The sequence below is a fragment of the Mesoplodon densirostris genome, chromosome 4, assembly GCF_025265405.1.
Source record: "Mesoplodon densirostris isolate mMesDen1 chromosome 4, mMesDen1 primary haplotype, whole genome shotgun sequence".
Taxonomy (NCBI): Eukaryota; Metazoa; Chordata; class Mammalia; order Artiodactyla; family Ziphiidae; genus Mesoplodon; species Mesoplodon densirostris.
The window spans coordinates 32,710,748-32,736,925 of record NC_082664.1 but is presented as its reverse complement, the minus strand read 5'-3'; the positions used below and the strand labels follow the sequence as shown (position 1 = coordinate 32,736,925).

General features: G+C 38.5%; 1 protein-coding gene across 5 annotated transcripts in view; it reads left to right on the top strand.

Moving 5' to 3' along the window:
• PCNX1 (pecanex 1) overlaps positions 1–26,178 on the top strand; it is a 179,071-nt gene that overhangs the window by 99,617 nt on the left and 53,276 nt on the right. For all 5 annotated transcript variants that reach the window (XM_060095917.1, XM_060095919.1, XM_060095918.1 and 2 more), the window contains 6 exons: positions 12,694–12,726; positions 14,285–14,456; positions 14,974–15,084; positions 17,398–17,489; positions 24,753–24,862; positions 25,036–25,141. In XM_060095917.1, coding sequence (XP_059951900.1) covers positions 12,694–12,726; positions 14,285–14,456; positions 14,974–15,084; positions 17,398–17,489; positions 24,753–24,862; positions 25,036–25,141 — 624 coding nt within the window. The remainder of the gene's footprint in view (positions 1–12,693; positions 12,727–14,284; positions 14,457–14,973; positions 15,085–17,397; positions 17,490–24,752; positions 24,863–25,035; positions 25,142–26,178) is intronic.

The window sequence follows — 26,178 nt, the reverse complement described above, 5'->3', positions numbered from 1 at the left end:
AAATTCATTGATTAGCTCTAGGAGTTTTCTGGTAGCATCTTTAGGATTTTCTTTGTGTAGTATGTCATCTGCAAACAGTGACAGTTTTACTTCTTCTTTTCCGATTTGGATTCCTTTTATTTGCTTTTCTTCTCTGATTGCTGTGGCTACGACTTCCAAAACTATGTTGAATATTAGTGGTGGGAATGGGCAACCTTGTCTTGTTCCTGATCTTAGAGGAGATGGTTTAAGTTTTTCACCATTGAGAACGTTGTTGGCTGTGGTTTTGTCATACATGGCCTTTTATTATATTGAGATAGGTTCCCTCTAGGCCTACTTTCTGGAGAGGTTTTATCATAAATGGGTGTTGAATGTTGTCAAAAGCTTTTTCTGCATCTATTGAGATGATCATATGGTTTTTATCCTTCAGTTTGTTAATATGGTGTATCACACTGATTGATATGCATATACTGAAGAATCCTTGCATTCCTGGAAAAACCCCACTTGATCATGGTGTATTGTCCTTTTAATGTGCTGTTGGATTCTGTTTGCTAGTATTTGCTGAGGATCTTTGTATCTGTGTTCATCAGAGATATTAGCCTGTAGTTTTCGTTTTTTGTGACATCTTTGCCTGGTTTTGGTATCAGGGTGATGGTGGCCTCGTAGAATGAGTTTGGGAGCGTTCCTCCCTCTGCTATATTTTGGAAGAGTTTGAGAAGGATAGGTGTTAGCTCTTCTCTAAATATTTGACAGAATTCGCCTGTGAAGCCATCTGGTCTTGGGCTTTTGTTTGTTGGAAGATTTTTAACCACAGTTTCAATTTCAGTCCTTTTGATTGGTCAGCTTATATTTTCTGTTTCTTCCTGGTTCAGTCTTGGAAGGTTGTGCTTTTCTAAGAATTTGTCCATGTCTTCCAGGTTGTTCATTTTATTGGCATAGAGTTGTTTGTAGTAGTCTCATCTCTCATGATCCTTTGTATTTCTGCAGTGTCAGTTGTTACTTCTCCTTTTTCATTTCAAATTCTGTTGATTTGAGTCTTCTCCCTTTTTTTCTTGTTGAATCTGGCTAATAGTTTTATCAATTTTGTTTATCTTTTCAACTAACCAGCTTTTAGTTTTATTGTTCTTTGCTATTGTTTCCTTCATTTCTTTTCCATTTATTTCTCATCTGATCTTTATGATTTCTTTCCTTCTGCTAAATTTGGGGTTTTTTTTGTTCTTTCTCTAATTACTTCAGGTGTAAGGTTAGGTTGTTTATTTGAGATATTTCTTGTTTCTTGATGTAGGATTGTATTGCTATAAACTTTCTTCTTAGAACTGCTTTTGCTGCATCCCATAGGTTTTGGGTCGTCATGTTTTCATTGTCACTTGTTTCTAGGTATTTTTTGATTTCCTCTTTGATTTCTTCAGTGATCTCTTGGTTATTTAGTACCGTATTGTTTAGCCTCCACCTGTTTGTGTTTTTTACAGTTTTTTTCCTGTAATTGATATCTAGTCTCATAGCATTGTGGTTGGAAAAGATACTTGATATAATTTCAGTTTTCTTAAATTTACCAAGGCTTGATTTGTGATCCAAGATATGGTCTATCCTGGAGAATGTTCCATGAGCACTTGAGAAGAAAGTGTATTCTGTTGTTTTTGGATGGAATGTCCTATAAATATCAGTTAAGTCCATCTTGTTTAATGTGTCATTTAAAGCCTGTGTTTCGTTATTTATTTTCATTTTGGATGATCTGTCCATTGGTGAAAGTGGGGTGTTCAAGTCTCCTCCAATTATTGTGTTATTGTCGATTTTTCCTTTTATAGCTGTTAGCATTTGCCTTATGTATTGCGGTGCTCATATGTTGGGTGCCTAAATATTTACACTTGTTATATCTTCTCCTTTGATTGATCCCTTGATCATTATGTAGTGTCCTTCTTTGTCTCTTGTAATAGTCTTTATTTTAAAGTCTATTTTGTCTGATATGGGAATTGCTGCTTCAGCTTTGTTTTGATTTCCATTTGCATGGCATATCTTTTTCCATCCCCTCACTTTCAGTCTGTATGTGTCCCTAGGTCTGAAGTGAGTCTCTTGTAGACAGCATATATACGGGTCTTGTTTTTGTATCCATTCAGCCAGACTGTGTTTTTGTTTGGAGCATTTAATCCATTTACATTTAAGGTAATTACCAATATGTATATTCCTATTTTCATTTTCTTAATTGTTTTGGGTTCTTTTTTGTAGGTCTTTTCATTCTGTTGTGTTTCCTGCCTAGAGAACTTCCTTTAGCATTTTTTTTTCTTTTTTTTTTTTTTTTTTTGCTTTATAACAAATTTAATCAGTTATACATATACATATGTTTCCATATCCCCTCCCTTTTGCATCTCCCTCCCACCCTCCCTATCCCACCCCTCCAGGCGGTCACAAAGAACCGAGCTGATCTCCCTGTGCTATGTGGCTGCTTCCCACTAGCTATCTACCTTACGTTTGGTAGTGTATATATGTCCATGCCGCTCTTTCACTTTGTCACAGCTTACCCTTACCCCTCCCCATATCCTCAAGTCCATTCTCTAGTAGGTCTGTGTCTTTATTCCTGTCTTACCCTTATGTTCTTCATGACATTTTTTTTTCTTAAATTCCATATATATGTGTTAGCATACAGTATTTGTCTTTCTCTTTCTGACTTACTTCACTCTGTATGACAGACTCTAGGTCTATCTACCTCATTACAAATAGCTCAATTTCATTTCTTTTTATGGCTGAGTAATATTCCATTGTATATATGTGCCACATCTTCTTTATCCATTCATCCGATGATGGACACTTAGGTTGTTTCCATCTCCGGGCTATTGTAAATAGGGCTGCTATGAACATTTTGGTACATGTCTCTTTTTGAATTATGGTTTTCTCAGGGTATATGCCCAGTAGTGGGATTGCTAGGTCATATGGTAGTTCTATTTGTAGTTTTTTAAGGAACCTCCATACCGTTCTCCATAGTGGCTGTACCAATTCACATTCCCACCAGCAGTGCAAGAGTGTTCCCTTTTCTCCACACCCTCTCCAGCATTTATTGTTTCTAGATTTTTTGATGATGGCCATTCTGACTGGTGTGAGATGATATCTCATTGTAGTTTTGATTTGCATTTCTCTAATGAGTAAAGATGTTGAGCATCCTTTCATGTGTTTGTTGGCAGTCTGTATATCTTCTGTGGAGAAATGTCTATTTAGGTCTTCTGCCCATTTTTGGATTGGGTTGTTTGTTTTTTTTGTTATTGAGCTGCATGAGCTGCTTATAAATTTTGGAGATTAATCCTTTGTTAGTTGCTTCATTTGCAAATATTTTCTCCCATTCTGAGGGTTGTCTTTTGGTCTTGTTTATGGTTTCCTTTGCTGTGCAAAAGCTTTTAAGTTTCATTAGGTCCCATGTGTTTATTTTTGTCTTTCTTTCCATTTCTCTAGCAGGTGGGTCAAAAAGGATCTTGCTGTGATTTATGTCATAGAGTGTTCTGCCTATGTTTTCCTCTAAGAGTTTGATAGTTTCTGGCCTTACATTTAGGTCTTTAATCCATTTTGAGCTTATTTTTGTGTATGGTGTTAGGGAGTGATCTAATCTCATACTTTTACATGTCCCTATCCAGTTTTCCCAGCACCACTTATTGAAGAGAGTGTTCTTTCTCCACTGTACATTCCTGCCTCCTTTATCAAAGATAAGGTGACCATATGTCCATAGGTTTAACTCTGGGCTTTCTATCCTGTTCCATTGATCTATCTTTCTGTTTTTGTGCCAGTACCATACTGTCTTGATTACTGTAGCTTTGTAGTATAGTCTGAAGTCAGGGAGCCTGATTCCTCCAGCTCCATTTTTCGTTCTCAAGATTGCTTTGGCTATTCGGGGTCTTTTGTGTTTCCATACAAATTGTGAAAGTTTTTGTTCTAGTTCTGTGAAAAATGCCAGTGGTAGTTTGATAGGGATTGCATTGAATCTGTAGATTGCTTTGTGTAGTAGAGTCATTTTCACAATGTTGATTCTTCCAATCCAAGAACATGGTACATCTCTCCATCTATTTGTATCATCTTTAATTTCTTTCATCAGTGTCTTATAATTTTCTGTATACAGGTCTTTTGTCTCCTTAGGTAGGTTTATTCCTAGATATTTTATTCTTTTTGTTGCAATGGTAAATGGGAGTGTTTCCTTGATTTCACTTTCAGATTTTTCATCATTAGTATATAGGAATGCCAGAGATTTCTGTGCATTAATTTTGTATCCTGCAACTTTACCAAATTCATTGATTAACTCTAGTAGTTTTCTGGTAGCATCTTTAGGATTCTCTATGTATAGTATCATGTCATCTGCAAACAGTGACAGCTTTACTTCTTCTTTTCCAATTTGGATTCCTTTTATTTCCTTTTCTTCTCTGATTGCTGTGGCTAAAACTTCCAAAACTATGTTGAATAAGAGTGGTGATAGTGGGCAACCTTGTCTTGTTCCTGATCTTAGTGGAAATGGTTTCAGTTTTTCACCATTGAGGACGATGCTGGCTGTGGGTTTGTCATATATGGCCTTTATTATGTTGAGGAAAGTTCCCTCTATGCCTACTTTCTGCAGGGTTTTTATTATAAATGGGTATTGAATTTTGTCGAAAGCTTTCTCTGCATCTATTGAGATGATCATATGGTTTTTCTCCTTCAATTTGTTAATATGGTGTATCATGTTGATTGATTTGCGTATATTGAAGAATCCTTGCATTCCTGGAATAAACCCCACTTGATCATGGTGTATGATCCTTTTAATATGCTGTTGGATTCTGTTTGCTAGTATTTTGTTGAGGATTTTTGCATCTATGTTCATCAGTGATATCGGCCTGTAGTTTACTTTCTTTGTGACATCCTTGTCTGGTTTTGGTATCAAGGTGATGGTGGCCTCGTAGAATGAGTTTGGGAGTGTTCCTCCCTCTGCTATATTTTGGAAGAGTTTCAGAAGGATAGGTGTTAGCTCTTCTCTAAATGCTTGATAGAATTCACCTGTGAAGCCATCTGGTCCTGGGCTTTTGTTTGTTGGAAGATTTTTTATCACAGTTTCAATTTCAGTGCTTGTGATTGGTCTGTTCATATTTTCTATTTCTTCCTGATTCAGTCTTGGCAGGTTGTGCATTTCTAAGAATTTGTCCATTTCTTCCAGGTTGTCCATTTTATTGGCATAGAGTTGCTTATAGTAATCTCTCATAGTCTTTTGTATTTCTGCAGTGTCAGTTGTTACTTCTCCTTTTTCATTTCTAATTCTATTGATTTGAATCTTCTCCCTTTTTTTCTTGATGAGTCTGGCTAATGGTTTATCAATTTTGTTTATCTTCTCAAAGAACCAGCTTTTAGTTTTATTGATCTTTGCTATCATTTCCTTCATTTCTTTTTCATTTATTTCTGATCTGATTTTTATGATTTCTTTCCTTCTGCTAACTTTGGGATGTTTTTGTTCTTCTTTCTCTAATTGCTTTAGGTGAAAGGTTAGGTTGTTTATTCGAGATATTTCCTGTTTCTTAAGGTGGGATTGTATTGCCATAAACTTCCCTCTTAGAACTGCTTTTGCTGCATCCCATAGGTTTTGGGTCGTCGTGTCTCCATTGTCATTTGTTTCTAGGTATTTTTTAATTTCCTCTTTGATTTCTTCAGTGATCACTTCGTTATTAAGTAGTGTATTGTTTAGCCTCCATGTGTTTGTATGTTTTACAGCTCTTTTCCTGTAATTGATTTCTAGTCTCATAGCATTGTGGTCGGAAAAGATACTTGATACAATTTCAATTTTCTTAAATTTACCAAGGCTTGATTTGTGACCCAAGATATGATCTCTCCTGGAGAATGTTCCATGAGCACTTGAGAAAAATGTGTATTCTGTTGTTTTTGGATGGAATGTCCTATAAATATCAATTAAGTCCATCTTGTTTAATGTATCATTTAAAGCTTGTGTTTCCTTATTTATTTTCATTTTGGATGATCTGTCCATGGGTGAAAGTGGGGTGTTAAAGTCCCCTACTATGAGTGTGTTACTGTCGATTTCTCCTTTTATGGCTGTTAGTATTTGCCTTATGTATTGAGGTGCTCCTATGTTGGGTGCATAAATATTTACAATTGTTATATCTTCTTCTTGGATCGATCCCTTGATCATTATGTAGTGTCCTTCTTTGTCTCTTCTAGTAGTATTTATTTTAAAGTCTATTTTGTCTGATATGAGAATTGCTACTCCAGCTTTCTTTTGGTTTCCATTTGCATGGAATATCTTTTTCCATCCCCTTACTTTCAGTCTGTATGTGTCTCTAGGTCTGAAGTGGGTCTCTTGTAGACAGCATATATATGGGTCTTGTTTTTGTATCCATTCAGCCAATCTGTATCTTTTGGTGGGAGCATTTAGTCCATTTACATTTAAGGTAATTATCGATATGTATGTTCCTATTCCCATTTTCTTAATTGTTTTGGGTTCGTTATTGTAGGTCTTTTACTTCTGTTGTGTTTCTTGCCTAGAGAAGTTCCTTTAGCATTTGTTGTAAAGGTGGTTTGGTTGTGCTGAACTCTCTCAGCTTTTGCTTGTCTGTAAACGTTTTAATTTCTCCATCAAATCTGAATGAGATCCTTGCTGGGTAGAGTAATCTTGGTTGCAGGTTTTTCTCCTTCATCACTTTAAATATGTCCTGCCACTCCCTTCTGGCTTGTAGAGTTTCTGCTGAGAGATCAGCTGTTATCCTGATGGGGATTCCCTTGTGTGTTATTTGTTGTTTTTGCCTTGCTGCTTTTAATATGATTTCTTTGTGTTTAATTTTTGACAGTTTGATTAATATGTGTCTTGGCGTATTTCTCCTTGGATTTATTCTGTATGGGACTCTCTGTGCCTCCTGGACTTGATTAACTATTTCCTTTCCCATATCAGGGAAGTTTTCAACTATAATCTCTTCAAATATTTTCTCAGTCCCTTTCTTTTTCTCTTCTTCTCTGGAACCCCTATAATTCGAATGTTGGTGCGTTTAATGTTGTCCCAGAGGTCTCTGAGACTGTCCTCTGTTCTTTTCATTGTTTTTTCTTTATTTTGCTCTGCAGCAGTTATTTCCACTATTTTATCTTCCACCTCACTTATCCGTTCTTCTGCCTCAGTTATTCTGCTATTGATCCCATCTAGAGTATTTTTTATTTCATGTATTGTGTTTTTAATCGATGCTTGATTCATCTTTAGTTCTTCTAGGTCCTTGTTAACTGTTTCTTGCATTTTGTCTATTCTATTTCCAAGATTTTGGATCTGGGAAATAGAATCTTGGATCATCTTTACCATCATTATTCTGAATTCTTTTTCAGGTAGACTGCCTATTACCTCTTCATTTGTTAGATCTGGTGGGTTTTTATCTTGCTCCTTCTCCTGCTGTGTGTTTTTCTGTCTTCTCATTTTGCTTATGTTACTGTGTTTGGGGTCTCCTTTTTGCAGGCTGCAGGTTCGTAGTTCCCATTGTTTTTGGTGTCTGTCCCCAGTGGCTAAGGTTGGTTTAGTGGGTTGTGTAGGCTTCCTGGTGGAGGGGACTAGTGCCTGTGTTCTGGTGGATGAGGCTGGATCTTGTCTTTCTGGTGGGCAGGTGCACGTCTGGTGGTGTGTTTTGGGGTGTCTGCGGACTTTTTATGATTTTAGGCCACCTCTCTGCTAATGGGTGGCGTTGTGTTCCTGTCTTGCTAGTTGTTTGGCTTAGGGTGTCCAGCACTGTAGCTTGCTGGTCGTTGAGTGAAGCTGGGTGCTGGTGTTGAGATGGAGATCTCTGGAAGATTTTTGCCGTTTGATATTATGTGGAGCTGGGAGGTCTCTTGTGGACCAGTGTTCTGAAGTTGGCTCTCCCACCTCAGAGGCACAGCACTGACTCCGGGCTCCTCAATTTGGGATGATGTGTTGTCTATTCCTGTATTCCACAGATGCAGGGTACATCAAGTTGATTGTGGAGCTTTAATCCGCTGCTTCTGAGGCTGCTGGGAGAGATTTCTTTTTCTCTTCTTTGTTCTCACAGCTCCTGGGTCTGAGCTTTGGATTTGGCCCCGCCTCTGCGTGTAGGTCGCCGGAGGGCGTCTGTTCTTCGCTCAGACAGGACAGGGTTAAAGGAGCAGCCTCTTCGGGGACTCTGGCTCACTCAGGCCGGGCGGGAGGGAGGGGCACGGAGTGCGCGGCGAGCCTGCAGCGGCAGAGGTCGGCGTGACGTTGCACCAGCCCGAGGCGCGCCGTGCGTTCTCCCAGGGAAGCCGCCCCTGGATCCCGGGACCCCGGCAGTGGCGGGCTGCACAGGCTCCCGGAAGGGCGGTGTGGGCAGTGACCTGCGCTCGCACACAGGCTTCTTGGCGTCGGCAGCAGCAGCCCCGGCGTCCCACGCCCGTCACTGGGCTCCGCGCTTTCAGTCGCGACTCGCGCCCGTCTGTGGAGCCCCTTTAAGCAGCGCTCTTAATCCCCTCTCCTCGCGCACCAGGAAACCCAGAGGGAAGAAAAAGTCTCTTGCCTCTTCGGCAGCTCCAGAGTTTTCCCGGACTCCCTCCCGGCTAGCTGTGGCACATTAGCCCCCTTCAGGCTGAGTTCTCGCCGCCAGCCCCAGTCCTCTCCCTGCGCTCTGACCGAAGCCCGCGCCTCAGCTTCCAACGCTGCGCGTCCCGGCGGGCGAGCAGACAAGCCTCTCGGGCTGGTGAGTGCCGCTCGGCACTGATCCTCTGTGTGGGGATCTCTCCGCTTTGCCCTACCCAGGTATGTGGGGAGTTTCTTGCCTTTTGGGAGGTCTGGGGTCTTCTGCCAGCGTTCAGTAGGTGTTCTGTAGGAGTTATTCCACGTGTAGCTGTATTTCTGGTGTATCCATGGGGAGGAAGGCGATCTCCGCGTCTTACTCTTCCGCCATCTTACCCGGAAGTCCTAGCATTTATTGTAAAGCTAGTTTGGTGGTGCTGAATTCTCTTAACTTTTGCTTACCTGTAAAGGTTTTAATTTCTCAATCGAATCTGAATGAGATCCTTCCTGGGTAGAGTAATCTTGGTTGTAGGTTTTTCCCTTTCATCACTTTAAATATGTCTTGCCACTTCCTTTTGGCTTGCAGAGTTTCTGCTGAAAAATCAGCTGTTGACCTTATGGGGATTCCCTTGTATGTTATTTGTTGTTTTTCCCTTGCTGCTTTTAATATTATTTCTTTGTATTTAATTTTTGATAGTTTGATTAATATGTGTCTCAGCGTGTTTCTCTTTGGGTTTATCCTGTATGGTACTCTCCTTGTTTCGTGGACTTGGTTGACTGTTTCCTTTCCCATGTTAGGGAAGTTTTCGACTATAATCTCTTCACATATTTTCTCAGACCCTTTCTTTTTCTTCTTCTTCTGGGACCCCTATAATTCGAATATTGGTGCGTTTAATGTTTCCCCAGCGGTCTCTGAGACTGTCCTCAATTCTTTTCCTTCTTTTTTCTTTATTCTGCTCCCTGGCAGTTATTTCCACCATTTTATCTTCCAGGTCACTTATGCTTTCTTCTGCCTCAGTTATTCTGTTATTGGTTCCTTCTAGAGTATTTTTAATTTCAGTAATTGTGTTGTTCATCACTGTTTGTTTGCTCTTTAGTTCTTCTAATCTTTGTTAAATATTTCCTGTATTTTCTCCATTCTGTTTCCAAGATTTTGGATCATCTTTACTGTCATTACTCTGAATTCTTTTTCATGTACGTTACCTATTTCATCTTCATTTATTTGGCCTTATAGGTTTTTACGTTGCTCCTTCATCTGTAACATATTTTTTTGCTTTTTTTTTTGTTTTTGTTGGGTGGTGCTGTATTCCTGTCTTACTGGGTCTGTCCTGAGACATCCAGCACTGGAGTTTGCAGGCATCTGGATAGAGCTGCGTCTTGGTGCTGAGATGAGGACCTCCAGGAGACCTCACTCCGATTGATATTCCCTGGTGTCTGAGGTTCTCTGTTAGTGTGGTTTGGACTCAGAGCTCCCACCACAAGAGCTTGGGCCCAACGTCTGTCCTGGGAGCCAAGATTCTGCAAACTTCGTGGCCTGGAAAAAAAAAAGGAAAAAAAACAGGAAGAAAGAAAGAACAAAAAGGAGCAGTACAATATCAAAGAATAAAAAATGAAATAAAATTAGAAAGTTAAAAAATATATTAGGAAAAATAAAAGTATAATTGAAACAACTGCAACAGTGTAAAATAAAATCACAGCAGAAAAAAAAGGGGGGAGGGCACAAGTGAAAAGGAGAGATCACTAACAAAAGATAAAGAATAAAATAAAATTAGGGAAATAAAAGATTTATTGGGAAAAATAAAAAAATCAACGATGAATCAACAAGATAAAACAGAACCTCAATCTAAAAAAGGAAAAAAGAAAAGAAAAAATAAAAAAGCCTGGGCCTCCCTGGTGGCGCAAGTGGTTAAGAGTCCGCCTGCCGATGCAGGGGATACGGGTTCGTGCCCCGGTCTGGGAGGATCCCATATGCCGCGGAGTGGCTGGGCCCGTGAGCCATGGCCGCTGGGCCTGCGCATCCGGAGCCTGTGCTCTGCAACGGGAGAGGCCACAACAGTGAGAGGCCCACATACCGCAAAAAGAAAAAAAAAAAAAAAAAAAAAAAAAAAGCCTTGGCTATGGGGGTGGAGTTTAGGTGGGGGGTGGAACTTAGTCAGGGGCGGGGTTTAGGTTGGGGTGGGACCTAGGTGGGTGGGGGAGGTGATGTTTGAGCGTGGGGCAGAGCCTAGGCAGGGTGACTTTCAAGTGTGGGGCAGGGCCTCTGCTTAGGACCTGGCAGAATGTGGAAAAGAGGGCCTCTAGTGAGGGGGGTTCCGGAGTTTGGAGGTAGGGCCCTGTGTGAGGGTGTGTGGGTGGGGTTTAGGCCCAGCACGGTTGGAGGGGGGTCTCTGAGGGTAGAGGGGGGCCCTGGGTGGGGGTGTAGGGGCGGGGCTTCGGCTCTGCTTGGCAGGAGGGAGGCTCTGAGGGCAGATGATTAGGTCCTAGAGCCCAACAGGCTTCTCAGTGCCTAAGTCGACAGGGAAGCACTGGCCCCGTTCCCTTCTGTTCCTTCACGCCCCTCCCCCACCATCTCTCCCAGGGTCTCCCCCATTGCTACTGGACCCCTAACTGTGGGTGGGTCCTGCTGGGTGTAGGAACTCCTTCCCTCCCCCAGCCACCCCTCAGGGGTGCCAGTCCCAGAGGTCTGGACTTTACTTTTGCTCCCACTTCCCTCCCTCCCACTCCCTCAGGACCCGCATGGCTGGAGGGGGCCTAGGTGGGCAGAGGATCAGGCCCGGGATCTCAACAGGTTTCTGGGGGTCCAAGTGGACAGGGGAAAGCTGGCCATGCTCCGTTTTGATCCTCTGACCTCCCATTGGTTCCCCAGTTTCCCCCTTTGGGCCTGGGATCCCTTCCCCTCCCCCAGCTGCCCCTCAGGGGCGCCGGTCCCATCCCGCCTCCCCTTCTTCTCCCCCTTCACTCCCCCCACGTGCCACGTCCTACCCGGTCGCTTGGGGTTCCTTCCGTCCCCTTGGGTGCCCTCCCCCATGGGTGCCTGGTAGGTGCCCAGTTGTGAGGAGACGAGAATTCCGCTTCCTCCTAGTACGCCATCTTGACTCTGCCCCAGTTCCTTTGCTTTTGGTAGTTGTGTACCAACCCAGGTCTTAGAGCCCCTGCTCCTCCTCCTTTACCTCTAATGACAGTGACTGCGTCCCTCTGATTAAATTTCGTGATTCCGTGTTACAATTTCTGGCCTTTCTTCTTGCTTTTCATTTCAGTTCCCCTTAATCCATCCCTTTATTGCCTTAAACTATTTAAATTCATTCCCTGGATCCAGTGTCCCTTATCCTGTTAATTTTGTCCACTGCTTAATATGGTTAGATATGGAAAAGGCAAAGGATGACTGAGATTTTTTTAACTATTTCAGATTTTTAAAATCTAGTTGACTAGGAGAATGGTAATATCATAAACAGAAATAAGAAAGGCGGGAACAGAGCTTTAGGAGGATAGATGTTCGAATTGAAAGAGTTTAAAGATTGTCTGATCTCATATCCAGCCAAGGGCCACATGCCAACCTCAGTGAGTTTAGTCCAATGTAGAATTGTAGGATGGTGATAGACCATCCTAGTGAAATTGTTTGGTATGCTATTGAAAATGAACAGCAACTTTGGAGAAAAGTCATGATTTGGGAGGTAGCTGCACTATACATTTTGAACATTTTTATGGAAAGTTGTTAAAGTCTCTTAGAAGGATACAGCTTAACTAATTTGATGGGTTTGATGTGAAAATGCAGAGAATATATTTAACACAACTACCATTGAATTGTTTAGTAAGTTTGGAATTTGTGGGCAGAACTGGAATCCTTCTTTTAAGCTAACCCATATTTTGTGCATTTCCTGAATGGAGTGATGTTGCCGTGAGAAAGCATTCTACCTTAACTGTACTTAGGTGTTGTAATGAGCCAAGTAGTAGGATGGATCTATTTGCTATTTGCCACTTCAGAAGCATTAAGCTAGATGCAGATTATTAATTAATCATAGTAAGTATAAGAGTTAGGAAAGATTTGAGATGTTTTAATAGCAGTGACATCAGTATCTGGAGCTGATGTTTTGTTTTCTGTTGATGTTTCAACAGAATTAATGTAGGTCATTTCTTAGCTATGGGATATTTACTTGACATTATTTCAGGCATTTTGGAAGTTAATGTAAAATTACCAGGTCTTCAGTAGTGTAATCTGTCTGTTTCTTTTTTAGAGTGTTCAACCAGATTCTTCTTCTCCCAGACATGTAAGTCACTCTAATACACCTGTAACTTGTGTTTCCTTAACATTCCTCAAAGCCTTTTTTTGGTCATATGTCAGACTGAACTAAGGTTTATGTTATTATTTTCTCACTGGCAATAGAAAGTCCCTGATAGTGCATTTGTTCTTTTTAGCCTCCTTTAATCTAGAGCAGTCCCTCAGTATTTGTCTCACACAATATTGACATTTTTAATGGGCACAGGCCAGTAATTTTGTAGACAGATGATCTTCAATTTGACTTTGTCTGATATTCCTTCTTTATTAGATACAGGCTGTGCTTTTTTGGTAGGAATATTACAAAAATGCTGTGTTCTTCGTAACTCATCATATCCAGAAGCACATAATGTCAATTTATGCTTTTACTGGTGATGTTAACTTTGATTTTTTGGCTAAGAGTAGTGTATGCAGTGTTTTTGAAACACTGCAGTGTTAACATTTTGGGCTGGATAATTCTTTGTTGAAAGTTGGGGGTGGGGAGGATCTGTCCTGTACATTGTAGGCTGTTTAGCATTATCTCTGACTTCTACCCATTAGATGCCAGTAACACCCTCACCCCAACTGTGACAACCGCAATGTCTTCAGACATTGCCATATGTTCCCTGGGGGGCAGAATCCCCTCCCACTCCCTTGAGAACCAATACTCTACTGTAATGTTACCATTTTTCTCTTGTAGTTAATAAGTATATCATAGGAGATACTTTGAGATTGTGTATATGTCCTGTTGCCCTGCAAACCTCCGCCCAGTTGTTTTTAGTATCTATTGATGTTTCTTGCCCGAATCAGTTATCATTTGATGGTTGCCAAATAGTGATTTTTTTAGCTCCATCATAACTTCTGCATTTATAAGTTGACTTTTTACTGTAAGAACTTTCCCCTTTTGTTTGTATTGGTGTGGATTCATGGATTCTTATTTTATTAAATGGACAGTAATGTTACTATCATTATTTTGATGCTCAAATTGTTCCTGATTTGGCCATTGGGAGCCCATCAAGCTGGCTTCTGTGTCCTTTTGACATGCCTTCATCATTTTAAAAGTACTTTCTTCCTTTTGGGCACAATTATTTGTTCCAAGCTCATCGTATACTTTCCCGACCCTAGCCTGAAACCAGCCTTTTCTCTGTGGATCCTTAGTTCTTTTTAGTGGATAATGTTATTTATAAACTAAGATCTGGATGCTGGTAATCTTTATTACTAGAATGTTATTGCTTCTAGGTCCTCTCAGTGGATAAAGCTAGAAAAATACATGTATACACTTAACATACACACATACACGTATATACACACATTTATTCTTACACCTACCTATTTATATGCATATTAAAAATACTGAGTTCATACTGATACTTAATTTCAATCAAGTATCATGGGCTTTATTCTGTCCTTCCTCCTATCCTTATTGGTAATTCCCTTCTGCCACAGTCAGAAACCTGACCTCCATATGGAAGCATTTTGAATCCTTAGAATATAAGCCATCAAAGATCTCAGTAGCTAGTTGTGACACTTCAAGTTAAATAAACTGACTTCTTTTTTAATATCATTTTCAGGGTCATAATCGTATCATTGCCTACAGTAGACCAGTTTATTTCTGTTTGTGTTGTGGTCTTATTTGGCTCTTGGATTATGGTAGTAGAAACCTTACTACAACCAAGTTCAAATTATACGGAATAACTTTCACCAATCCGCTGGTGCTTATATCAGCCAGGGATTTAGTTATAGGTGAGTCATCTTTAAAGTATCTTAGATCTTAATGTTAATTTATTTGTATACAAACCATTCACTGATAAATAGATCAATTCTATAGATAAAAATAGTTTTACTGGGTTTATTTTGCTGTTTATTGCCATCTTCTCAGTGAGGAACAAAACTATAGGGCTGTTAGGAATGAAAAAAGTTAATGATGAACAAATATTGTAGTAATTCTGTTGTTGAAGCAGATGGAATGAAAGATTTCCTTTGGATCTCAGGTTCCTATTAGGTGAAAACAGTTGAATTTTAAAAGCTGTTGTTTATAGTTGGAAAGATTATTTAATATTCAGGCAGTTATCTAGAGAGAAATAATTTAAAATGATAGATTTTAAGAAATTTGGTTTGTAGTTTTAAGCAACTTTAAGAAACTAGCTTAATAATTTATATTAATTTGGGGTTTCTTTTTATCATTTATTTTATGATCTTAGATGAACAAAAGGATGGATGTGATATACTGTTTTTAACTTGCTTTTCTTTCTTTCTATAGTGTTTACACTCTGTTTCCCAATAGTATTTTTCATTGGTCTCCTGCCTCAGGTGAATACATTTGTAATGTACCTTTGTGAACAATTGGATATCCATATCTTTGGTGGTAATGGTGAGTACTTCTTTATAAAAATCACAGTTTACAGTATTACTTTTACAGATCATTAAGTAATAAACTGAACATTAAATTGCTTTTCCAGTTTTTATTTTAGAATTGTAATTAGAAAGAAAAAGGCACTTATTTAATAATTAAAGACAGAACAGGAATTAATTTGTAGATAGGAAGAAATAGTCAAGGCTGCTACTTTAGGGAAAGATCCAGGGATAATGGATAATTGTAAGTGTCAAAACACTGTCATCTTAAAGTAAAAGTTATAGTGAGTTTACATGGAACCTGAATAGACTTAACAAAATATTTATAAAAGATCAAATAGATTGAGCTCTGATACGTGGCATTATATTTAGATTTTGAACTAGTGTATGCATTTGATATTCTATATATTTGGTTTCAGAGCTTTTTTTTTTTTTTTTTTTTTTTTGCGGTATGCGGGCCTCTCACTGTTGTGGCCTCCCCCGTTGCGGAGCACAGGCTCCGGACGCGCAGGCTCCGGACGCGCAGGCTCCGGACGCGCAGGCTCAGCGGCCATGGCTCACGGGCCCAGCCGCTCCGCGGCATATGGGATCCTCCCAGACCGGGGCACGAACCCGTATCCCCTGCATCGGCAGGCGGACTCTCAACCACTTGCGCCACCAGGGAGGCCCAGAGCTTTGTTTTATCTTTAGAATGGGAACACCAAAACCTGAATGCTTTTAGTAAAAGCATTTTACTGAATAAGATTTTTAGAAGTATCTCTGTTTTTAGAGTAGGATATGTGGATAGAAATGTATTCCCTGTTATATGTACATTTTATTTTCAAAATAAGTAAGACTATACGAAAATTACCCTGGAATAATAATTTTCAAGTTGCAGAACTTGAAAATAACACTTTGGACAGCCACCATGGTTAAAATATACCCTTATTTATAAAGTTTAACCATATAACATCTTATTGAAAGATGAGTGTACAACTATAGAAAGAAATATGAAAGGGGAAGAAATTACTGAACTTATAGTTTATTTCTATTTATACTTCACATTTGCAGTCCACATCTTCCAAGTATATGCATTGAAATTATCTCTACTGATAAAATGTTGATATTATGGTTTAAATTTTAAATAGAAGCTAAGCTTTTTCTATGTCACTATGTATCTAGAGCATTTTTATTGTTTTGAAAATTTGAAGGAGTGTGAATTAAGACTGGGCTGGGCTTCAGCATAGCTTAATGGGTAGAAAACAATTTCAGTATTTAGGGGACTATTATAGGTGCTATATTAATCTAAATACTACGCAGAAGGTTTAGTGTAGGTAATTTATAATAGTGGGCTTTGTCATAATTTACAAACTTGTGCAAGGTGTTAGGTTTTTAATATCTCCTAAAGAAAAATTTTTCTTGTAGAGTTCTTTTATGGTCAGCATATAAAATTACTATTAAATTCTGTTATCTTAGCCATCCTCTATTCCTTATTATTAATAATCCCATTAGATCTATTTTTTGTTATTGTTAGCAGTTAGATCATTACTCTTGTGAGAATTGATTAACACATGGGAATATACATTTATTTCTGTGGGTAACACAAGTTCTGTTTACATAGACAGTCTACATAATACATTTCTAGCTTCTTTTCAGGCTCTGCAAGCTTCATTTTCCCATACTTTTATAAATAATAAGATATATTCTTGAAGCATAATATAGGTACAATTTTTTTCTGCTGTAGATAAATGTTTATTACTTCCAAGGGGAATATATTTTCCCTTGTATCAGAAATTGTTGATAGTAAACCTTTGTCGTTTCAAATTTTTTTTATATATAAATTTATTTACTTTATTTTTGGCTGCGCTGGGTTGTCGTTGCTGCGCGCGGCCTTTCTCTAGTTGCGGTGAGCGGGTCTACTTTTCATTGTGGTGCGCGTGCTTCTCATTGCAGTGGCTTCTCTTGTTGCGGAGCATGGGCTCTAGGCACATGGGCTTCGGTAGTTGTGGCACATGGGCTCAGTAGTTGTGGCTCGCAGGCTCTAGAGCGCAGGCTCAGTAGTTGTGGCACACGGGCTTAGTTGCTCCGCGGCATGTGGGATCTTCCCGAACCAAGGCTCGAACCCATGTCTGCTGCATTGGCAGGCGGAATCTTAACCACTGTGCCACCAGGAAAGTCCTCAAAATTTTTTGAAGGGACAGGATGAAGAAACTGAATTTTTATAAATCAAACAAGTAGATATTTAATTATAGTTAATAGCATACCATTTTAAATACTTTTCAGTGACCTTTTAAAGTATGTTTTCTCCATAAGTGTTTATAAATGTTGATTTCATTTTCCCTTTCCTGTCCAGCCACTACAAGCCTGCTTGCAGCACTTTACAGTTTCATCTGTAGCATTGTGGCAGTAGCCTTACTATATGGATTGTGTTACGGCGCCTTAAAGGTGAGCAATACATGTAGTATGTTGTGTCTTTAAGGCTACTTTTCTATATGAAGATTGTTTTAAATTAACTAATGATTTTTTTCCTGGTATCTCTTCAGCATTAATTTTCATGGTCTTCCTATGTTGAGCATTATTCTTATTCTCATTTAGTTTGAATTTGAAAGCATTTTCATACTTAATCATTACTAAAGGAAAATCCTTTTCCATGCAGTAATCATAGGTTAATATTAGAAACAGATTAGTAAAAACTAGGCTGGTCTGGGATAGAGGTGGGCATGGTAATAACAGAATATGAAATTAATTTTAGGTTTCTACTTAAGAATATGTGTAACTACCCTTCACATCAAGATTTTTTAAAACTTAGGAGAAGTTGTTCAAGGACTGCAATTTAAAATACAGTCTAGTAAAAATTAACACACTGAAATTTAATGTCATATTGGTTTGGAAGAATCTGAACGAGGCTTATTAGTTCCATTTTAAAACAATTGTCACCAAATTATAACTGTAAAAATTTTAGATTTCTCATAAACAGCTCTCAGCTCCTGGTATTTTATTTTTTTATGATTAATACAAGATAATCAGAGAACAATAGGGTTGAAAGGGCTATGAAAAGTGACTCATAGCATCCTTCCTTGCTTCTTTTATTCAGTAGCATTTACTGTGCTTACTGTGTGCCTAGTTCTGCTTTTAATTTGCCTATATGTTAACTGTGATTAACAAGTCAGTCGATGCTCTTAATAGAGGGTGATGAAGGCTATGAAAACATACAGATATACGAATTAAGATATTACCCTATTCAGCCTAAAGGGATTAAAGATGATTTTCCTAGGGGGGTGGTTTTTTAACCAAAATTTGAAGAACAATAGGAAATAGCTAGTTGAAACAAGGGATGAAGAGCCATGGAGTTGTAAAGAAAGTGTGTTATGTACAGGAAACAGCAAATAATTTGGAATTGCTGGAAATTTGGGTACATGAGGAAAGATGGCCTACAGTAAGGCTGGAAAGGTAAGCAACGGCTGGATTATGAAATATCTTTTATCCTGAACGTATTGGGTGGAGATGGAACACCACCAAATATTCGAGGTAAGGCAAGGAAATGATCAGTGTTGCATTTTAGAAGGATTACTTGGTCCCCAGTGTGAAGGAGACTGAAATATAAGCAGGACGTATCACAAGTAGGGGGACTCTTGTGCTGCCGTCTTAATTATAAGGGACTTAATGAAAATTGGATTCAGTGAATATATTTGGGAACTCTGTGGATGAAAAGAGCCAGAGTAGGATCCAGGATGACTTCTGGGTAGGGGCTGGCTTGAACATCTGGTTAGATAGTGATATTAATGCACATGATTGGAAATCTTTGAGTTTACTGGGGAAGGTGATTGTTTACATTTAGACACTTACGTTTGTTGGTATTAATGGGGTATCCAGAGATATATAGTGGGTAGTTATTTGCAGTAATGATGAAAAGATTTAGAATTCATCAACAAATTAAAGTATAAGAAAAAGACTGCTAGCCTGGGTTGGCAGGATGCAGATAGAGCCCTGGGAAATGCCAATATTTAAGCAGTAGATGGAACAGAATCCAACAAAGGAAACTTCAGAAGCAATACAGTGTGAAAAAAAATTTATTGAATTTGGCAGTTAATAGGATATTGGTGACTTTAACAAAACAGCTTTTTTGGTGTTTTGGCTGAGGAAGCTAGATTAATATAAGTTTAGGTCTGAATAGATATTAAGGAAACGTATTCTACTCTCTCTAGAATATAGTCGGGAAACCTGTGCACATGATGAGGATTGTTTTCTGGGTTTTGTTTTTTAAAAAAGATCTGAGCCTTGATTGCGTTTAAAAGGGGAGATGGAAAATTGATCAGAGAGGGAGATACTTGATGACATTAAGCTCAGGAAGGAACTGGAGGTAATGAGATCCAAATCCAAGCTTCTCCCAGCTACACTACCTATAAAACATCCTGGTATAAAGGTTTTAGATCTATGTTTGGAGAGCATGTGTTGGAAAGTGGGTCATTATTTGGAAGTTGCAGTCATAGAAGTTAACAATGCAGTAAGTTTTCTAATTTTCTAAAGGCCTATTTAACTGTAATTATATAGCAGAAGAGCAGCAATTGTAAAACTGCCGACTAGAACCTTGTGTCCTAAGACAGGCACAGAGATATGTTTTTTTCCCTTCTTTCTTGGCCATGGCATTTACATTAGACTATTTTAGTTTTAGGCATTCCCCATTGTAATAGAATAAATGTGCAGATGTACTTATATAAATGAGCAAAGACTATGTGCAGAGATTTCATCATAGCAGTGTTTGTAACAGCAAAAACTGTAAACGACCTAGTATTTGTTGTTTGTGACTGTTTAAATCAAATATGGTATAGCCTTGCACTGGAATACTATACAGCCACGAAAAAGAGTAAAAACAGACTTTAAAATTATTTATTTGTTTGTTTGTTTGTTTGTTTGGCTTCACTGGGTCTTAGTTGTGGCACACGGGATCTTCATTGCCACATGTAGGATCTTCATTGTGGCATGCAGGATCTTTTAATTGTAGCATGTGAACTCCTAGTTCAGTCCTAGACTAGTCAGAGTCTTAGCCACTGGGACCACCAGGGAAGTCCCAAAATATATTTTTTATCTGCAAATGTGGAGTGATTTTCAAGACATATAATTTGTTTCTTTTTTATCAAGCTGTATTGAAATGTAATGGACAAAAATGTAAGATATTTAAAGTGTACAGTGTGATGATTTGATATACGTATACATTATGAAAGGATTCCTCCTGACAAGTTAGTTAACACATTTATCACCTCACATATTTACCTTTGTTTTTGGTGAGCACATTTAAATTCTACTCTCTTAGCAAATTTCAGTTCTACAATTCAGTGTTATCAACTATAGTCACTGTGTTACATATTAGCTCCTCAGAACTTATTCATCTTTTAAAAAACAATTTCTTTTTTTTTTTTTTTTTTTCTTTTTGCGGTATGCGGGCCTCTCACTGTTGTGGCCTCTCCCGTTGCGGAGCACAGGCTCCGGATGCGCAGGCCCAGCGGCCATGGCTCACGGGCCCAGCCGCTCCGTGGCATATGGGATCCTCCCAGATCGGGGCACGAACCCATATCCCCTGCATCGGCAGGCGGACTCTCAACCACTGCGCCACCAGGGAGGCCCTAAAAAACAATTTCTAAGTTTATTATTTTAATTTTTATTGAGGTATAATTGACATATACATTATATTAGTTTCAGCTAATGATTCAATATTTGTATATATTGCAAAACGAGCCCCACAATAAAACCAATTAACAGCTGTCACCATACATAGTTACAAATATTTTTTCTTGTGGTGAGAACTTTTAAGATCTGTTCTCTTAGCAACTTTCAAATATGCATACATTATTATTAACTGTAGTCACTGTGCTGTATGTTACATCCCCAGAACTTATTTATCTTAAAACTGGAAGTATGGGACTTCCCTGGTGGTCCAGTGGGTAAGACTCTGTGCTCCCAATGCAGGGAACCCGGGTTTGATCCCTGGTCAGTGAACTACATCCCACATGCCGCAACTAAGAGTTCACATGCCACAACTAAGAGTTCACATGCCACAACTAAAAAAAAAGATCCCACATGCTGCAACTAAGACCTGACGCAGCCAAATAAATAAATAAATAAATATTAAACAAAACTGGAAGTTTGTGCCTTTTGACCCTCTTTACCCATTTGCCCATGTCGTACCTAAACTTTATCTTATAACTGAAAGTTTGTACCCTTTTACCAACCTTTCCCTGTTTCCCCCACCTCCCAGTCCCTGACAACCACTTTTCTATTCTCTGTTTTTATGAGTTTGACTTTTTTTCCCCCCCACATATAAGTGATAACATGCAGTATTTATCATTCTCTGTCTGGCTTATTTTACTTAGCATAGTGCCCTCCAGTTTCATCCATGTTGTTGCAGATGACAGAATTTCCTTTTTTAAGGTTGAATAATATTCCTCTGTGTGTGTGTGTGTGTGTGTGTTTTAATATAAAGGAAGGCAATATGCCAAAAAATAGATGTTTCCTTTGTGCCTTTTTTTAAAAAAGCACACCTGATGGCTTGTATATACATAGAGCATTTATGGAAGAATACACAAGAAATTGACAATAGAAGTTACTTCTGGACAGTTAGGCTCATTGGGGAACATTATTGCATGCCTTTAGGAATGGTTTAATTTTTTATCTATTCACTAATGTAGACTTTTACATCTGTTATTTCTGATTTCTGCTTTTTTTGTGTTTACGTTTTGTTTTTCCTTGAACATTAAAGCTTATTAAAAGTTAACATTATTCCTTTAAGACAACTTTAGTACCTCCTGTTTTTTATGTATGTACTTTCTAGATGCTTACATATTTTTAAGAGATTGCAAGAATTTGGGCCATTATGTAATGAAGTGAAAACGTTCAGACCCAATACAGTGTGTAGAACAAATCCATCTTTTATTTTTATTTTTTATTTTTTTTTGCTGTGTTGCGTCTTCATTTCTGTGCGAGGGCTTCCTCTAGTTGTGGCAAGCGGGGACCACTCTTCATCGCGGTGCGCGGGCCTCTCACTATCATGGCCTCTCTTGTTGCGGAGCACAGGCTCCAGACGCGCAGGCTCAGTAGTTGTGGCTCACGGGCCCAGTTGCTCCGTGGCATATGGGCTCTTCCCAGACCAGGGCTCGAACCCGTGTCCCCTGCATTAGCAGGCAGATTCTCAACCACTGCGCCACCAGGGAAGCCCCAAATCCATCTTTTAATCATTGTATTGCATATTATTCTAAATTATTAATCTAAATAAAATAAGTCATTTTGAGACCAATTTAAGGATTTTTTTTTTGTCTGAGAGCAATAAAAAGTAGTGTCAAGCATTTGTTAAATAAATGCAAGCATCTTTTTTTTTTTCCAGATATTTGTTTTGAGGCAAAATTTATACACAGTGAATTCCACGTATCTTAAGTACACAATTTGATAAGTTGTGACAAATGCATGTACCTGTGTAATATACACCCCTAGCAAGATACAAAATAGTTTCATCACCATCAGAAAGTTCCCTCTTGCTCCTTCCCAGTCGCTTTGCCCCAGCCGCTTTTATTTTATTATAGGTTTGCGGTTCTTGAACTTCATATAAATGGAATCATGCCATATTTACTCTTTTGTAACTGATGTGTTTTGTTCATATAATGTTTCTGAGATTCATCTACATTATGTGTATCAGTAGTTTGTTCCTTTTTGTTGCAGAGAAGCATCCCATTTAGTTTTAAATCCTCCTGATTTCCATTGTATGAATATGTCACAGTTTTATCTACTATCTTAGAGATGAACATCTGGGTTGTTTCTAATATAGGGCTATTATGAATAAGGCTGCTATGAATGTTCTTGTGCAAGTCTTTTTTTGTGGATATATGTTTTCATGTTTTGGGGTAGATAACTAAAACTGAATTGCCTGTTTTCCAAAGTGGTTGTACTACACATCTTTTTTTCAGTTTTCATTTTTACCAGAGTTGCACATAGTTATCTTTTAAAGAGTCAAATATTTCTGCAAGACTTAGTGCCAGGGACAGCAATCCCCTACCCGGTTATTTCTTCCTCAGAGTTACCACTTTCAGTTCTTTGAGCTGATTCTTTTGGTATTTGCTTCCGTATCTCTAAGAACTAACTTACACTTCTTGTATTTTGTCAAGGTTTAGGCATTATCCATGGACTGCACGTCATGGAATTGTAGGCTTAACTTTCTTTCACCTCTCCCCCCACATTTCTACTAGACGCAGCCTTCCTTGTCTCCCTCATACACCCGGTATGTTTACCTTACTATCACTGTGCAAGTGCTATTCCTACATACATTTCGTTTTCTCCTTTACTTTGTTTTCTTATGTATTTATCTCTCTTTCATTCTCAAACTCTTCACGTATCGTTTAACTTCCTTCTCAGTAAATTCAAACATATCAGGAAGTTCAGTTCCTGGCTCCACCACTTAACTGGACAAATTACTTAAACCATCTGTACCTTAGTTTCCTCATCTATAAATTGGGGAGTAATAGTACATATCTCCAAGGATGATTGTAAGAATTTAGGAAGTACTTACAAGCTCTGAGAATGGGGCTCGGTACATAGTATGATACACGTAATACACTGATGATGATAAGATTTTGATGTAGCCATTTAAAAAAAAGGTCTCTGGGGCCTCCCTGGTGGCGCAAGTGGTTAAGAGTCCGCCTGCCGATGCAGGGGATACGGGTTCGTGCCCCGGTCTGGGAGGATCCCATATGCCGCGGAGCGGCTGGGCCCGTGAGCCATGGCCGCTGGGCCTGCGCATCCGGAGCCTGTGCTCCGCAACGGGAGAGGCCACAACAGTGAGAGGCCCACATACCGCAAAAAGAAAAAAAAAAAAAAAAAAGTCTCTGTTGTGATGTGGAGCAATTTCCAAGACTATTACTAAATGGGGAAAAAAGCAGGTTGTATAATAAACTACCATTTGATTACCCACTCCGCCATTCTCCCCTCTTGAATCCCCAGAGAAAGACAAAGGCGCTTACCTCACAGGCCATACTTAAGTACTGTTAACTATTCCTTATAGCAGTGTTATCTACCCTATACCAAGTACCGTGCTAGTAGACTCCAGAGATACTGCAGTGAGCAAAGCAGACATGGTATATCCACATCCACATGTTTGGTTGGCCTTAGAAGCTAGCTTTGTATTATTTATTTCTGGGAATATACAGTTTATTCACTCAAGAAACACTGATGCCTATTCAGTGCTCTGGAGGACATAATGGCGTTTTATATGAGCAGAGGCATCCAGAGAGTAGCATACCAAATGTCAACAGTTTGTTTTGCCTGAAGTGTTGTATTATGTTTTGCCTTTTCCTACTCCATTATTATATATAACAGAAGTTTGCTACACCAAGTTATTTTGTTTTTCAAAAAAGAGAACGTAGTTTATTGTAAACTTAATACCACTTAGAAGTTGACAGCAGCATGTATCAGAAACAAATGTATTATTCCTAGTGTATAATAGAGCTTTAGTACCAAAAGAAATCTGACGATGATCTAGCAGTTAGATTCTAGTTCATCAGAAAGTAATAAATCTAAGTTTATGTGGAATAAAATCCAATTAATATCACGTGAAAAGGTTTTGTTTAATTAAATTATCTTTCTCCAAAATACTGACATAAAAGGATTATGTGATACATTGTGAATTAGAAGCATATTGTTCTGTCAAACTTTTTTTTTCCCCAACAGGATTCTTGGGATGGGCAGCATATTCCAGTGCTTTTCTCCATTTTTTGTGGTTTATTAGTGGCAGTATCCTATCATCTCAGCCGACAAAGCAGTGATCCGTCTGTACTTTTGTAAGTGAGATTACTTGTTATTGAATTAAAGAAATCTAAATAAGTTGGCATTTCTTTCAAATTTAACTTCCGAAATCTGTTTTTCCAGTGCCTTGTCAAAGTGCTATTGACTTATCTATATTTGATTTCAAAATATATTTTTAAATTGTTTTCTCTCTTTTTTTAATGTAAAGCTCTTTGGTGCAATCCAGGATTTTTCCAAAAACAGAAGAGAAAAATCCAGAAGACCCGTTGTCTGAAGTAAAAGATCCACTGCCTGAAAAACTTAGAAATTCTGTTGTAAGTTTTAGCTTTTTAAAATCACCTAAAAGACTTAAGTTTTGTATAGTTCATCATGTTATATAATGAACACTTTTTGAGGTAACACAATTTTAGTAACTGGGGAAAAATACGTATATAGTTGTACATGGTTGGTGGGTTTTATTTCAAATTTTAACATGTAAGAAATGCTCATTCCTCAAAGTTTGTTTCAATGTAGAACAGTATGCTAAATATTTATTTTTAGATAAGGTGAGATTAAGTGATTTCATTGTTTATAGAATTCTTAATACTATTGAATTTAAACTAGGATTTGAAAGGTGAATATTAACATAAATTAGATTTATTTTGTTGTTATTTTTGTTGATAAAAACTACGTCCTTATAAGTCATCTGCTGGTCTTTTAGTGTGTTTTATTTTTCAAGGGTAAGTATATGTGTGTGTGTGTGTGTGTGTGTGTGTGTGTGTATGTTTATTTTCCAGGTTGAGGGAGTGAACAATAACCTGTACTAATTTCATATACTCAAGCAGATGTAGTAATTTAAAAAATTTTAATGTTACCTGCATTCTTTCAGTTATTATTTAAAAAATGAATTCTACAGATTCATATCTGCCATATGGAACAAAACATAAAACATTTTTTTCCTAAGTTATTTTACATATTTCCATTTATGAAAAACAATTTATATAGGTCTTGAATTAGACTAATATTTACCTTCACTGAACTTGAGCTGTTCCCATATTCTTTAGAAAACTTTAGAAAAATACAAAACTGCCTCAAGATATAATTTAAACAATTTTTTCTGACTTTAGTTTTCATGTTAGCAGAGGACATTTCATGTGAAGTATAATAGAATATTTCTGAATGTATTAGCTTAAAAGCATAAATCTGTGGGTCAGTTGATGATCAAAGATATCAAGAGGTTTCTGGTTTTCACTGCAACCACTAAAAGAACCAAAATTCAGTAAGTAGGGACTTCTCTGGTGGCGCAGTGGTTAAGCATCCACCTGCCAATGCAGGGGACATGGGTTTGAGCCCTGGTCCGGGAAGATCCCAC